At 47.7% G+C, this 14,590-nt stretch overlaps 1 protein-coding gene across 1 annotated transcript; it reads right to left on the bottom strand.

Moving 5' to 3' along the window:
• Positions 1 to 9,494: 9,494 nt before the first annotated feature.
• LOC125546983 (cyclin-B1-1-like) lies at positions 9,495 to 10,267 on the bottom strand. Its single transcript, XM_048711049.2, has 4 exons — positions 10,109 to 10,267; positions 9,797 to 9,975; positions 9,603 to 9,686; positions 9,495 to 9,507 (listed from the first exon to the last, which is right to left on the bottom strand). Exons 1-4 carry the CDS (start codon positions 10,223 to 10,225, stop codon positions 9,495 to 9,497), a joined length of 393 nt encoding a protein of 130 aa, XP_048567006.2. The 5' UTR covers positions 10,226 to 10,267.
• Positions 10,268 to 14,590: the final 4,323 nt, after the last annotated feature.

Consider the following 14,590-nt stretch of genomic DNA (forward strand, 5'->3'; position numbering starts at 1 on the left):
ACTTAGACTAGCCACAGTGGGAGTAACTTCAGCGGTAACATCGAGTCCAACTCAGCAGATTTGCTTATGTGGCAATGAGTTAATGAAGAGAGAGAGGTAATTGTAGTAACTTAGCTAGTTACTGTAACATCATATGTCCCAATGCAATATGAGTCTATAACCTAATAAATGAATCTTTGCATGTTACCACACTTAAGTTACTACCCACTATGAAGGTAGTAACATAGTCTAGGGATATGTGTATGTTACTATCCATTGTGGCTTGTCTTAGGCGCGATGCATTAACTTCTACCTCGTTTCTTGTTTCTTGACATATCAACCAATAGGAGATGTGGGTGTCCATGATTTTAATGACTTGAGACTACCAAACACGGCATGCAGTGGTTAGTTCATTGCATGCAATGCTATTAATTAGCAAATAAACATTAAGATCTCTCATTTTCCCCTCCTCCTTGGTCACAGTGCACAATCTAAGATGACTTGCTCACCTAGACGGAGGGAGTACTGATTATAAACATTAAGATCTCTCGTTTTCCCCTCCTCCTTGGTCACAGTGCACAATCTAAGATGACTTGCTCACCTAGATGGAGGGAGTACTGATTATAATGAGTACTCAACTAGTACTAGTATAAGAACTACGTTTTATAGTGAGTGTAAAAATATTGATTTGACATTGTGAATGTTGACACATTGTGGAATAGTTTTTGAAGTCTGCAAAAGTACTCAACTAGTGCTGTCATTCTCCATAAAAAAATGTGTTTACCAATGCATGCATGAACTCTAGTTACTCTAACCCCCTCTCTTCTTTAATTCTTTGCCACATCAGCATGTTTGCTATTCCCGTGTGCATGATACCAGCTAAGATACCACCATTATGGCCAACCTTAATCATCGCATGCAATAATTTAGTGCACCTTGAAATATGAACATGTGTAGGGCGTGTTTGTTTTTAATGACTTGAGACTATACCTAGCCCGGAATGCAAGATGACTTATTATGCACCGTTCCCCATACCTGCAGGAAGCCCGTTCGTCTCCAAATTTTTCCTCTCCATGTGTGAAACAATATGCCTGCCAAACTCTCCTTCTCCCTCCGGCGGTCCCACCACTCCACCCCATGTGAAAAAATCTGCATGCATGACTCTCCTCCCCCCACGCTCGTCAATCCGTTGTGACCAGCAATATTTCCACCCCTTCGCTCCACCGTAATTTACTCCAACAAATATGCCCACGTAGCTGTTACTTAACTGCAGGTGCATTTGGTCACTGACATATGGGCCCAATAGGGGTCTGGACCACATGTCAGTGATGCAACTGGACCGGCAGTTAAGTCAGTGCAGCTCAGTCCATATCTTACGTAGGTGTGCCATTGCTCGCTATAAATACTGCGCCTCCCACGACATCGCTATCTCCTCCCCCTCACGTTCACGTTCATCGCTATCTCCTCCCCCTCCCTCTCATGTCGACCACCATGGCATCGCCCCTCCCAAGGCCTAGGAGCCCCTCGCTGCACCGCGCGGACGATCATGCGTCACCGTTCCGTTCCTCGCCGCCACTAGTCGAGGAGGACGCATCGGTGTTCCGCTCCTCGCCGCTACGCGATGCGTCGCCGTTCCGTTCCTTGCCGCCACTAGTCGAGGAGGACGCGTCGGCGTTCCGCTCCTCGCCGTCACGCGTCGAGGTGGACGCGTCGGCGTTCCCAATCTCGCCAGCACGCGCGCCGAAGGACGCGTCGGCTCCCCTCTACGAGGAGAACGCCGCGCCGCCCGCCGAGCCCCCCCAGCCTTGAGGATCTTTGGAAAGAAATGGATGTTGCCTTGTGGGATGCTTTGCCTCTAGCAGAGCGCGCCAAAATAGAGGTGGAGAAGAAGGCCGAGGAAGAGAAGCGCACCGCGGAACAAGCTGCCTAGGAGGCCTATGTCGCATCCGAGAGAGTCAGGCAATTGGCTCTTTGGCAGAAGGCTCATGCGAGGGCTGTGAGGGTGGCGGAGGACGCCCGTGCCGACGCCCTGAGTGCAGTCGGGCCCAAGCGCCTCATCTACGCTTGGCGGTACGTGGACCAGGTGCACGCTTCTAGCGAGGAGGAGTACCTGTTGGCGCCGGATCACCACACCGATGAGATCGCGCTCGCCCGCCGGCAAGCCGCCAATCAGCACGTCACGAGTTGCGAGGCTGAGGAAGAGGCGTTGTGTCGGCGTGCCGGGAAACGGCCACACACCAGGGCACTCGTGGCGCGCCGCAAGCGGTCCTGCGAGCGTCGTGGCTTTTAGGAGGAGTATAATTTTTGTTTCGTAAGGCGATCTCATTAGTTTTGATACGCAAATGATAAATCCTGAATGTTCAGGAATTTTTAGCGTCCTTAGTTAAGTATGTAAAAGGGAAAGTTTGGAAACCTTGTGTATTCGTACGCATTTTGCAAGTACGTGCATATAGCACAAACTTTACTATATACTATCGCAGGAAAAGAATTCTATGAGACCAGGTCTCACGCGAGACCCATCCTGATGGATGACATGTGGCATTCACAAATCACAAAGCATCCCCCACCCCCCTCTTAAATGCCACGTGTCATCCATCAGGACGGGTCTCACCTGCTAACCGTGAGATCTTGTCTCATATTCGAGTAATTTTTTCCACTATCGCACTACACGTCTCTCTCGATATATGCTTGCAGACTGTGCTACTCCCTCCGTCCAGGTCAATAAGTCATCTTCGGTTGTGCACCGTGACCAAGAAGGAGGGAAGACTTATACACCTAGACAGAGGGAGCACTAATATTACTTATGTACGTGCAAATGCACGTTTTAACATTACGATGCGGTTTTTGTAAAAGTAGAAAAACAGCACTAGTCAAGCTTGTGAAACGATTCAATGCAAAACAAAAGCAAAAATGCTCGTTTGATTGTTTACTTTTAGCTTCCTTCTCTGTGGTTATTTCTCTGGGGTACTTTGTACGGAGTATCTCATTGGTTGGAAAGGCATGCAAATTCCCAAACCGCTTCCTACTCGTTGTATCTCACTGGTTGCCAGCGTTGACGTTGTCACCCATGTCGTCGAGGATGAGGTTGCCGAGGTCGGGGAAGAAGTCATCGTTCGCAACTAATCATGTGGACTAGCATAGTAGTAGGATACATAGTAGAAACATGAATTTTACCACGATTTCGAATAGGAAGGACAAAAACACATACGGTGCAACGGGAGCTGCACCGTTGGCGTTGAGGTTGTCGCCCATGTCCAAACACCACGTAGGCACGATCTTTGAGCATGGTTCATAGTCGTTCCACGCTCGGGCATTGAAGTTTGTAACTATTTTAGATTATAATATACTACTCCTCCAGTGCTAGTACTAGAGCAGAGTCCTACTCCACTACTCTACTCAAGCAAGTTAGGGCATAGCATTGTAGGGAGTACCAGTACTGTGATCACTCAAGCAAGTTGTCTGGCATCGACATGACCCTACGCTGCTGGTATGTGTCTCGTAAGTCAAGCGGCGTGCTGTAGTCATCATCACCTGTCCACTTCCCGCAACACATATTCGCTTCTCCATCTTTGTCCGCACATAATCTCGTCCAATCTTCCATCCCCGGTAAGGCGCCTCCCCCTCGTCTGAAACCCAAGCACTAACAATGGCAAAACCGAGCAGCGTCCGCCGAAAGAGTGGCTGGAATTCGCTCCCCACAGAGGTAATCAAGCTCATTGTTTCGCGTGTGGACAATCTCAGTACCATGCCGCTCGCTGCGTGCTCGTCGGGGCTGTACCGCTTACTCAAAGCCCTCAGGCCGGAGCTTTTTAAGCCAGCTCCTTGCTTGCTGATGCCGCCTGATCTTCAGAAATGGCATGTCACGCAGCATAACGATCGTAGGGTGGCGAGCATCAACCCCCTTGACTGCGATCCGATCCCCGTCAGCCTCAACTACATTAACGATATGTACTGGGTCGGCATGAACACGTCTTGGATGGTGCTCGTCGACGGTCGCGGCAGCTGGATGCTCGTGGAGGTCTACACCCGGCGATTGATCCCCCTTCCTTCGATTAACACTGCACTGCTTTGGCACCACGGCCCAGAATACTCGGAATCTTACAGTAGCCAACATGATACCAAGTTTGATCTGCTCAAGGTTGTAATCTGCCAAGTGCCCACAATATTTGCGAATTATAAAGACTTCAGGCTAATTGCGTTCTTCAACCGCGGTCTCGCCTATCTGACAGGTCACTGCGGTAAGTGGATAAATCTTCACGTCCATCACAGGATCATACATCCTCCATGGTTCTCTGATGCCATTGAACACAAGGGCTTCATTTACGCTGTCGGCTCCTTCTATGGCTGGACGTATTGCTGGCCTACTCCAGTCATCGCTACAAACGGCTGTTACAACAGTATGTTACGTTCCAATGATATCATGATGGCTTGCTTATATTACTGTCAACATTTGCTGGAAAAATATTCATGCTCATAACATGCTGTTCTTAAGATTGACTAAACCAAGAGCCCTTTTTTATTTGACTCCAACTTGATATGATGTTGTAGGCCGCCTGGTGTCCCTACCCTTCCTAATCCCAGAACCTTTCAAAGAAAAGCGGCATGGCAATTGCAGGTGGTTCCTGGCTCGATCAGACGACGGCGAAAGATTGATGATCGTTCGCACGTACCGGACGTGTTGTTTCACAGAATACAATCACAGTCACTGCAAGGTCTTTGAGCAGGATCCCAGCTTCTCTGGGCCTTCAGGAATTTTTGACTGGAGGATGGTAAGTAGCCTTGGTACACGCTCTCTGTTTGTCGGACTGAATTATCCGATTAACTAGGAGATAACCGACGGCAAGGATCATGATGGCAGCGCGGTTTCGTTCATCAGGCAAAACTGTGTGTACACATCGTACCATGCGTCTCTGCATGCACCATACCCTGATATGTGCCGCCATGCTCTGCAGCCCAAAGTAGGAGAGAGGGTCGCAAGTATCAGACTTCGACCTGCTGGCTGGAGTTTCCCCCATCAGGCACCCATCTAGTTCAAGCCGTCAGCCAATCTCCACAGCTTAATAAATAGTAACGTCTAACTGAGCCAGTTAGTTAGATGCGTACACTTGGTGTAGTAGGATCTTTATTTTTTGATGCACACACTTGTTCTTTTTTGGTAGCCCTTTTGTAATGATGGCTGATGTTCGGTTTGGAAGAGAGAGCTGCGTCTTCACTCTTCTGGCCTGCTTACTGCTTCTGTTGCACCCCCAGCCCTAGTTGCTGCTGCTGTTTTCAATGTACAATCAACATTATATTTCGTCTGTTGGTTGAATAAATGTGTTGTTAGAATGACAAACACAATGTTTTGGAAGTCGTTGCACGGTTCGATCCTTTAGTGCCCCATACCGTACGTAGCGCATACTATTTATCGTACGGAACACATTTTTTTTGAAACTTAGAACACATTTTCCACTTGTTGATAACATGCAGCCCACTGATGAAGGCCCAATAGAGAAGCCCATAATTAACTGGAAGGGAGGCTCTCACATGAATCCGGCCCAGGTACATGCTCATGGTCCCCTAAACATAAATAAGTAAATAAATAAATAAATAAAGCTAAATGCTCATGCACCAGTTCTTTGGGAAAATAGGTAGCCCAGTATTTCTTTTTGAAGAATACCCAAGCTAGGCCTATTTGTTTTCTCCGAATTATTGGGCTACAAATCTTTCAAGACGAGGAGGGATGCACTCCGTCCTGGCTTAAGAGTATGGTTAATGTCTGTTAAAAGTAATATCAAAAGGCGTTGAAAATTCCAAAATTTTTATAGCAAATGGGATATAAGTTTCTTTTTTGTTTTTGTTCTTCACTGATACCTTATACGTATTTCATTGGATTTAACATGACATAGTACTAATTTATTTTTAAATTTGTTTTAGTATGGCTAATAATTTTTGGATTAAGAATATTTCGTTTCCCAGCAAAAACTTACGAATTTTCAAAATTTCCCACATATTTAGTTAATTTTTTGACCCTGGTACTGACCAGAAAATGGCCAGCAATTCTAAAAATGGAAAATGGGCTGCAATAAATTCCATATGAATTAGAAAATGAGTAAAAATTATAAAAATAATAGAAAATGGGCTGTACACGCCATAGATTTCGAGGCTGACTTGTTTACGCAAGGCTTTGTCAGTGAACACACGATTCTAGCAGCAGTTAGTTTTGGATGTCCATCCAACGACCGACATGCTTCTTCAATCTCTGATCTTCCTGCTCCAGCCGCCTAAACTAGCGCTGGCGGGAGTGCCTGCTCCCTCCTCTTGTGGGCCCCTGTGATGCCGCGCAGGCTTCCCCGGCCCACCCTACTCCCTCCGCTGGCCTGGCCGCACGCAATCAACTGCCTCCTTATTACGCGAAAAAATGATTCCTCCCACTGACATCTGGGGCGCACTGGTTGGGAGGCTGACCTATGGGCCTACTAAGTTGACGCGTACGCAGGGCTTGTCAACTTAGTCAACAAACGATTCTAGCAGCAGTAACCGTTGGATTTGAATCGAACGGTCCTGCTGCTTCTTCAATCGCAGCTCTTCTTACACCAGTCACCCAAACCAGCGCCGGGGAGACCGCCTGCTCCTGCCTCCAGTGGCCGGCTGTGCTGCCGATGAGGCCTCATCGCCCCCTACTACTCCCACCGCTAGCCAGGCCCTGCGGCGACGGTAGCCTCACACCGCAGCCGAACCAGTGAACCCTCGTACTCCTCTCCGCGTGGGCATCCACTGCCGCGTCTTCCCCGGCTCCGCGTCGTCCCCTTCCTAGGCCTCGCGTCGTCCACCACCTTGGTGCTCTCGGTATGGCGTGGTCAACGTGGTCAATGACATTCCATCGGAAGAGTATTGTACGTGGAGAGGCTGACAGCTGGGTCCACGGCCACAGCCCAGTTTTTTTGTGATTTGCCAAGTAAGTCGCTTTGTCAGGCCCGTTGGGCTGCAAATCTTTCAAGACAAGGAGAGCTTTCATTCGACTGGCCAAGAAAATGGCCCATCAGTAATGAGAAATGGGATGTACATTTTTAAAACACATCAAACCGGCAATTAGTTTCAAATATGTTTTCTTCATTTCGAGATTTGAAATTATATTAATTTTTATGCATGGAGAATTTGTTGGATTTTATATTGATATACATTTATTTTTAAAATTAGTTTGAATGTGAGTCGAAATTTCGGGATTAAAAACAGTTCGGACCGCACCGAAATATGCAAAATTTCGTATAATTTTTTAACCGTGGCCACAATATGGGCTGTAATGCTAACAAAAAGAGAATGGGCTCCAAAAAACATTAATAATTAGCAAATGGGCTGTAAATTATTAGAAATAATGGCAGATGGGCTGTATGCTGTTTTCCACAGATTTGAGGCTTTCCTAAAAAAAGGTTGACGCACAAGCAGTGACTGTTGGATGGCCATCCAACGACCGTCGTGCTTCTTCAATCTCTGCTCTTTCTGCTCCAGCCGCTCAAACAGGCACCGGCGGGACTGCCTGCTCCCTCCTCCCCGCGGCCGGCTCTGTTGTCGCGCAGGCCTCACCGTCCCACCGTACTCCCATCGCTGGCCTAGCCATCCCTCTACTCACCCACACCTATTGTTATTCTCCGGCGACGACAGACGAACCAGTAAACCCTCGTACAGTCGTACTCCCCTCCCCGTGGGAAACAACTGCCGAGTCCTCCTCGCCTCCATGTCGTTCCCTTCCCAGGCCTCGCCGTCGTCCACCGCCCTGGTGCTCTCGGCGTGGCCTGGTCAACGTGGTCAACGACCGACATGCATCTGAAGTGGACTTTACGTGGAGAGGCCGACAGCTGGGTCCACGGCCGCACGCAAGGAAATGCCTCCTTATTACGCGTAAAATAATGATTCCTCCACCTGACATCAGGGACCCACCGAAAGGGCCTCTGTATTTTGCGAAAAAACGTTACCGCCGCTGACAGCTCAGACCCACCAGCTATATCTTCGCACGCAAGGAAGTGCCTCCTTATTACGCACAAAAAAAATAATACTCCCCCTATTAGCTGGGACCCAGTATAGTGGCAGGCTGTTGTGGGCCTACTAAGTTGACGGGGACGGAGGGCTTTGTCAACTTAGTCAATATGCACGATTCTAACTCCAGTGACCATACGATGTCCATCCAACGGCCGTAGTGCTTCTTCAACCTCTGGTCTTCTTGCTCCAGCCGCCCAAACCAGCGCCGGTCGTGCCTCGTGCTCCTGCCTCCCGTGGCCGACTGCGATGCGGCGGAGGCCTCACCGCCCCTACTACTCCCACTGCTGGCCAGGCCATCCCTCTACTCACCCACACCCCCTGTTATTCTGCGGCGTCGGCAGCCTCACACCGCAGCGAACCAGTGAACCCTTGTACTCCTCTACGCGTGGGCATCCACTGCCGCGTCTTCCCCGGCTCCACGTCGTCCCCTTCCTAGGCCTCGCCGTCGTCCACCGCCCTGGTGCTCTCAGCGCGGCGTGGTCAACGTGGTCAAGGAACGGCTTCCATCGGACGTGGACTGTACGTGGAGAGGCTGACAGCTGGGTCCACGGCTGCAGCAAAGAAGTGCCTCCTTATTACGTGCAAAATAATTATTCCTCCACCTGACAGCGGGACCCGCCGGACGGGCCACCGTATTTCGCGAAAAAACGTTTCCCCCTGACTGCTAGGACCCACCAGCTACATCTTCGCATGCAAGGAAGTGCGTCTGGGAAAAATAAAAACGATTCGCCCCCTGACTGCTGGGACCCACCAGCTACCACTACAAGAAATATGTCAACTTGTGACCTTGACTATTGGTCACTGAAAGGTCATTGTTTTTCATTTGCGACGTTTTTTTTGACCAAAAATAGAAGGTCAAAAGCTGGCAGTCGTAAACTGAAATTAACGACCTTCTCTGTGAGAAGGTCGTGGACGTTTACGACCAAAATATGCCTATTGTTTTGTTTTGCTCACTAGCAGCCTCCCCAGGCCACGTAGGCATCCGACGTGGCAATCTGATGTGAACAAGAATCAGCCCGGTCCAATTCGGTGTTTATATGGGCCGAGCCCATTAATTCAGCCAATTTGTTGTTGTTTTTTCTTTCAATTTGGGTAAGCTACACGGGCCAGGCCCTATAATCCGGCCTTTTTATTTTTGGGTTGTGGCACGTTTTTTCTTTTTTCAAATAGGTCCCAATTGTCAGGTTCTGATAAGTGGGTCCCAAATTTTCGATTCTGGTTTGTGGGTCCTTGCTGTCATGGTCATGTTCCTCAGATTTCAATATGCCAATAATTAAACAACCAATATTTAAATCAAAATAGACAAAAACAAGTGTAATACTTAAAATAACAAGAAGCAACAATCTGTTACATCAACACACATACAACATTTCATTCAAAAACAGAGAGAAGATACATGAAATTCTAGAGTTCACAATGCCCAGATAACTGAGCTATTATTACTTAACTTGCTATACAAAAATGTCTTGGCGCTTCTTTGAACATCTTCCGTCTTGAATTTAGGCAAAATATCTGCCAACAAGAAAACAGAACAGCGATGATATAGTGAATAACAACAGCAGTGCTATTTAGTAAGATTAAGTCCAAAAATAAACATGCATGAAAACATGCTCGAGTACTTCTTGTAGACAACCTTCAGCTTGCTGTCAGGTGCGGTGGAGTGCGAGGCCACCAGGATCTTGGCAGCGTCCCTGAAATCAATCATCACACAAAAGAGTCATCTCTGTCAGTGCGTGCCCCTGAATGAAATCATCACAGATTCAAGCTACGAGAGATTCAGTAGTGTGCATGTATAGCTTACATCAGCTGTGCTTCAGTAAAGCCAGTGTGGTGCTTCAGAGTGTCGGTCCACAAAGGGGTCTTCTTGAGGGTGAGCCTGGCGGTGTAGACAGCTGCGGCGGCCACCATGGAGGGCTTGGACTGCACCAGCCCGTACTGCAGCAGCGCCAGCTCCGCGAAGAAGAAGACGGTGTTCTCCATCTACACACACATTCAGGGGAAGACGAGGGAAACATCAATCAGCACACAGACTCGCTGCTTTGCCAAAATGGCAAATACATCTGAAGAATTTGCATGTTGTGTAGTATGTAAAAGTCTGAAGTTCTTCTTTTACCTCCTCATCGTTCTTGTGATCTGAGGAAGACGCGGCCTTGGCGAAACGCACCAGAAAGACGTAGGGCGTGGGCACCGTCAGGTTCCACTCCAGCCTGTTCAGGATGGCCTTCTCCATCTTCAGAATCTGCTCCCGGGTGTAGGCGCTCTCGGAGATCAAGATGAAATCATTCACCTGCAAGCGTGCGCACACAGCCAGCCAGCTCCCTGTCAAAATTCTCCGACCCCTTTGCTTTTACTTCTTCATAGCTAACAAGAGTTCAGGAAGGAAAAATTACTGAAGGTAGATAAACATGTTGTGTTGCATAACAGATGTAGTAGTCATGTGAAAAAATTACTATGAGATGTAAGATGTGTACTATGAGATGCATGCATCCCAAACATGAGAAATATCCAGTAAAATATTTTGAGAAACCGGTAACTATATTAATCCATCTACTTATTTATTGATACTGGTCAAAAGTGTCACTGGAAGTAACATGTGGCATGTTCCTTGTGGATCTTATCCAAAATATAGCACTATAATTCATGCACAGCAGCTGACCAGGAAAACAAAGCCAATTGTCTTTATATAAGTTTGCTTCAATGAAACAAATGATGTACATGCAGTATGGTTCTGGAAGTTACCTGAAAACCAATCCAACTGCATCACCGATATAGGCATTTTGTGCTCTCAATTCGAATTCAGCTCCTCCAAACTGACAAGATAAGGGCAGATACATGTGTAGCTCAATTAAACCTTTTGAAAAACAATCAAAAACAGGATACCAAGGTAACTTAGCGATGAGTCGGAGTATGAAGCCATGCTGCTGAAGCATCGTGACAGGATGAATCTGAGTTTTATTCTGTCCAAACAGGTCAGATTGCTGTCACTAAGGGGCTGTTTGGTTGTTGGCCGCACCTTGCCACGCCAAAGGTGCGGCGCGCCACAGCCACCTAGGCCGTTGTTTGGTTGCCTCCTAAGGTTAGGCTCGCCACACATGCGTAGTGTCTTTTGCAGTTGATTTCTTGCCACACTCTGTTAATGTTAAGTCACAACTCACAAAAACTGAGCATTCACCTGTCAGTTTGAATGCTATGCAAATGCAAGAGAGCAGAAAAATAATGTAGCTTCAGCGAGTTTTGATTTATTAGTAGTTTAGTACAACTAAGAGGTCATAACCAATTTACTTAAGCGATGTCTTTTTCTCAAGTCTCATAAATCAGGTAATCATGAAAAAAGATGTTTAGTTCTTGGTCAACCTAATTCTATGATGATATCCTTAAATAAACTCGAATATTATATTATCGTTTGCATCTACATTACATTCATTAGTAAAAAGTACCGATAGGGTTGTATATCATGCCATGCTAAGCAATCAGCTTGAAGCACTGCAATGGTTGAAGGAGAAGCTACAGAGGATATATATGGAGCTAGTGAGCTACATATTCTTTGTACTTGTATATGAAGCAATCTGTAGTAGATGGGAACCACATGAAAATATTAACTTCCACTAGATATAAGCCTACCATTACTTAAGCCCAATAAAAGACTTGTAGATGCCTAAAAGGAAATATATGAGCCCAACATTACATTAATTGACAAATATATGAGCCCGACATTACATAAACTGGCAGCAAGCAGAAGACACCATGCAAAATGTCATTAGCGGCAGCAAGCTGCACATTTTAACTAAACTGCACTTTGCATCATCTTTTCAGGCATAACATGGGAGTTTACTCTAATATGAGATCACTATGAATATAATGATGGAAACAAGTAATTTTTGTCCCTAATTGTAAGACATGCGGTAGCACTCATATGATAAGGAAATCTAACTGCAAATTCCCTGTGCAACAAAAGCTCACACATGTATTTAAGCAATGCCCTGTGCAAGATTATAATTATTTCTCCTACCATAACTTGGTGACTTTCCCCCCTCAAAATGATGGAATGCACGCATGTTCACACATGAGAAACAAATGGCTCTTGCTTTCCCGAGATTCACGCCTATCTAATTGTACAGATAAAATGGCCACTAGTAGAAGAACCTAAACACAAACAAGCCCTACGACTATGAGGTTTATAATGACCACTAGAAGAACCTAAACACAAACTGTGTGTTATGTATGCCAATGCAGCGGGGGTCTCGGCAAGGATGGCATGGCGCGCGGCCTCTGCAGCGGGGATCTTGACGCACTTGCCCTGGCCGTCAAACTGCCAGCCATGGTAGAGGCACTCCAGCTTGCCATCGTCGCAGCCTCTCCCCCATCCTCGCCTGCACATGAGAAAGAAAAGCGGGAGTGAGCTCCGCGGCTTCGACCAAATGGTCCACACATCGCGGCAAGTTGGTGCGACGGGAGTCGCCGTACCTTGTAGGAGGTCTCGATGCGGTGCATGACGTAGAAGCCGTGGCCGCCGCCGAGGATGGTGCCGGCCATGATCCGCACGTACGCTCACCGCCGCAACCCGGGTGACGCCATTGCTCATACGCCAACGCTGCCTACCCCCGTAGAGGTGGATGGGGCACCCCGCTCGACGGAGATGGGGTGTCCGGAGCAGAGGAAGGGGAGGGGATCGGGAGGACGACGACTTGGGAGGCGGCGGAAGAGGAACTGCTCGATCCGGATGGGGAGACGATGCAGCAGGCAGAGGAGCTGCTCGATGCAGAGGATCTCACGGGAGGAGGGGCTATGCGCCGCCCTGATCCCGGATCTGGCAGCCTCTAGCTTCGCTGTCGCCATAGCTGGTGGCTGCTCTGGCTGGCGCCATGTGTGGTGGCTGGGTCAGAGATCGGGGAGAGGGAGAGAGAGGGAGATGGAGATGGAGGTGGCAGCGGCAGGGGGAGAGATGGCGGCATGGCGGATTGGTGGTGGTGGGGGATGGTGAGGCAGCGGGGCGGGAAGGTCGGGGAGTGGAGGAGGAGAGGGGAGGCGACGGGGTTCGCCATGGGAGGGAGCAGGCAGGGAGGCGCAGATGGAGAAGAGAGCGAGGGGAGAAAGAATGGAGGCGAGGGGGGGGGGTGGATGGAAAATGTCCATGAGGACTAGGGTTTCGGCTTAGGTGGGCTTGGGGTGAGGACTGCCGTTGGATCCGCGAGCATCCGACGGTGTTCCATGCACGATCCGCGTGAGACGTCCACGGACCAATCAGAATGCAGTACCATGTTATGACCATTTAAATTGGTCATAGTTGACTAAAAATGTAACGCCCCGGACACACCCGCCGGTGGTCGTTACTCCCGGCGGGATCTAGACTAGCCCCACAGATCAATACTAGTATTTTCTGCGCACTTTGTCCTCACTCATGCGCACCCGGGAGCAACTTCCCGGTCGGTCCAAGCTGAGCACGCTTAACTTTGGAGTTCTGCCCGAATGGGCTCCCGAAAAAGAAGGAATTCCTTATTGATATGAGTAGTCTATCATCCCTAATAAGCCAGGCCATCACATACACCCCCACTCAGAGGAACCGACGTCCTCGTCGGGCCACATGAACGTTCCCTCTTGGCACATACGTCTGTGCTTCCAGTCCAGTACATGTGCCATGTCGTGTGCCACGACGGGTCACAAACGTCATGAACAACATGACCACGCACCTATCCGCAACCATCCGTGTAACCGCGAGGGTCGGCTCTGATACCAACTTGTAACGCCCCGGACACACCCGCCGGTGGTCGTTACTCCTGGCGGGATCTAGACTGGCCCCACAGATCAATACTAGTCTTTTCTGCGCACTTTGTCCTCACTCATGCACACCCGGGAGCAACTTCCCGGTCGGTCACCCATCCTGACACTACTCCAAGCTGAGCACGCTTAACTTTGGAGTTCTGCCCGAATGGGCTCTCGGAAAAGAAGGAATTCCTTATTGATATGAGTAGTCTATCATATCTAGTAAGCCATGCCATCACAAAAAATAGCGTGTTAAAATCATATCAGCTATTTTATGACCTGAGAAAATTCAAAAAGAAAATGAAAAAACCTTGTCATGTGTCACAAAATGTGAATAAGTTTTCACGAAAAGTAACAAACATGAAATAAGATAAATATCTTTAAAAATATGTCATGAGAAATTAGTTTTTTGGCAAAAAAACATTTTCCATTTTTTGAGTGTCCGAAATTAGCTTTTTTGTGAAGGACCTACCAAATATTTGTTGTAAAATTGTACCAAATCAATTTTCTAAAATACTAGGACATATTTAATGCACAATTGACCAAATGGTTGGGTGTGAGAAGTTTTGATCCACCTCTCGTGAAAAAGACAAATTTCCACCGATTCAGTTGGAAGCGGGTCAAATTTGAACTGCAGCTGCCTCATAGTTTGCTATTTATTTTTTCCAAAAATCATTTCTAGGTTCATAAGTATCTATTTAATCATAGAAACACCAAAAAAAATTCCAAGATTCAACCACTAGCTAGGAATGGTCATTCCTGTCGTTTTGACTGCATTTTGAAACGGGCATAAAAAATTCAAAAAAAATATCAAAAAATTGGGAAACCTTCGCAT

This window comes from Triticum urartu, chromosome 3A, assembly GCF_056163025.1.
Source record: "Triticum urartu cultivar PI428250 chromosome 3A, HENAU_Tu73, whole genome shotgun sequence".
NCBI lineage: Eukaryota > Viridiplantae > Streptophyta > Magnoliopsida > Poales > Poaceae > Triticum > Triticum urartu.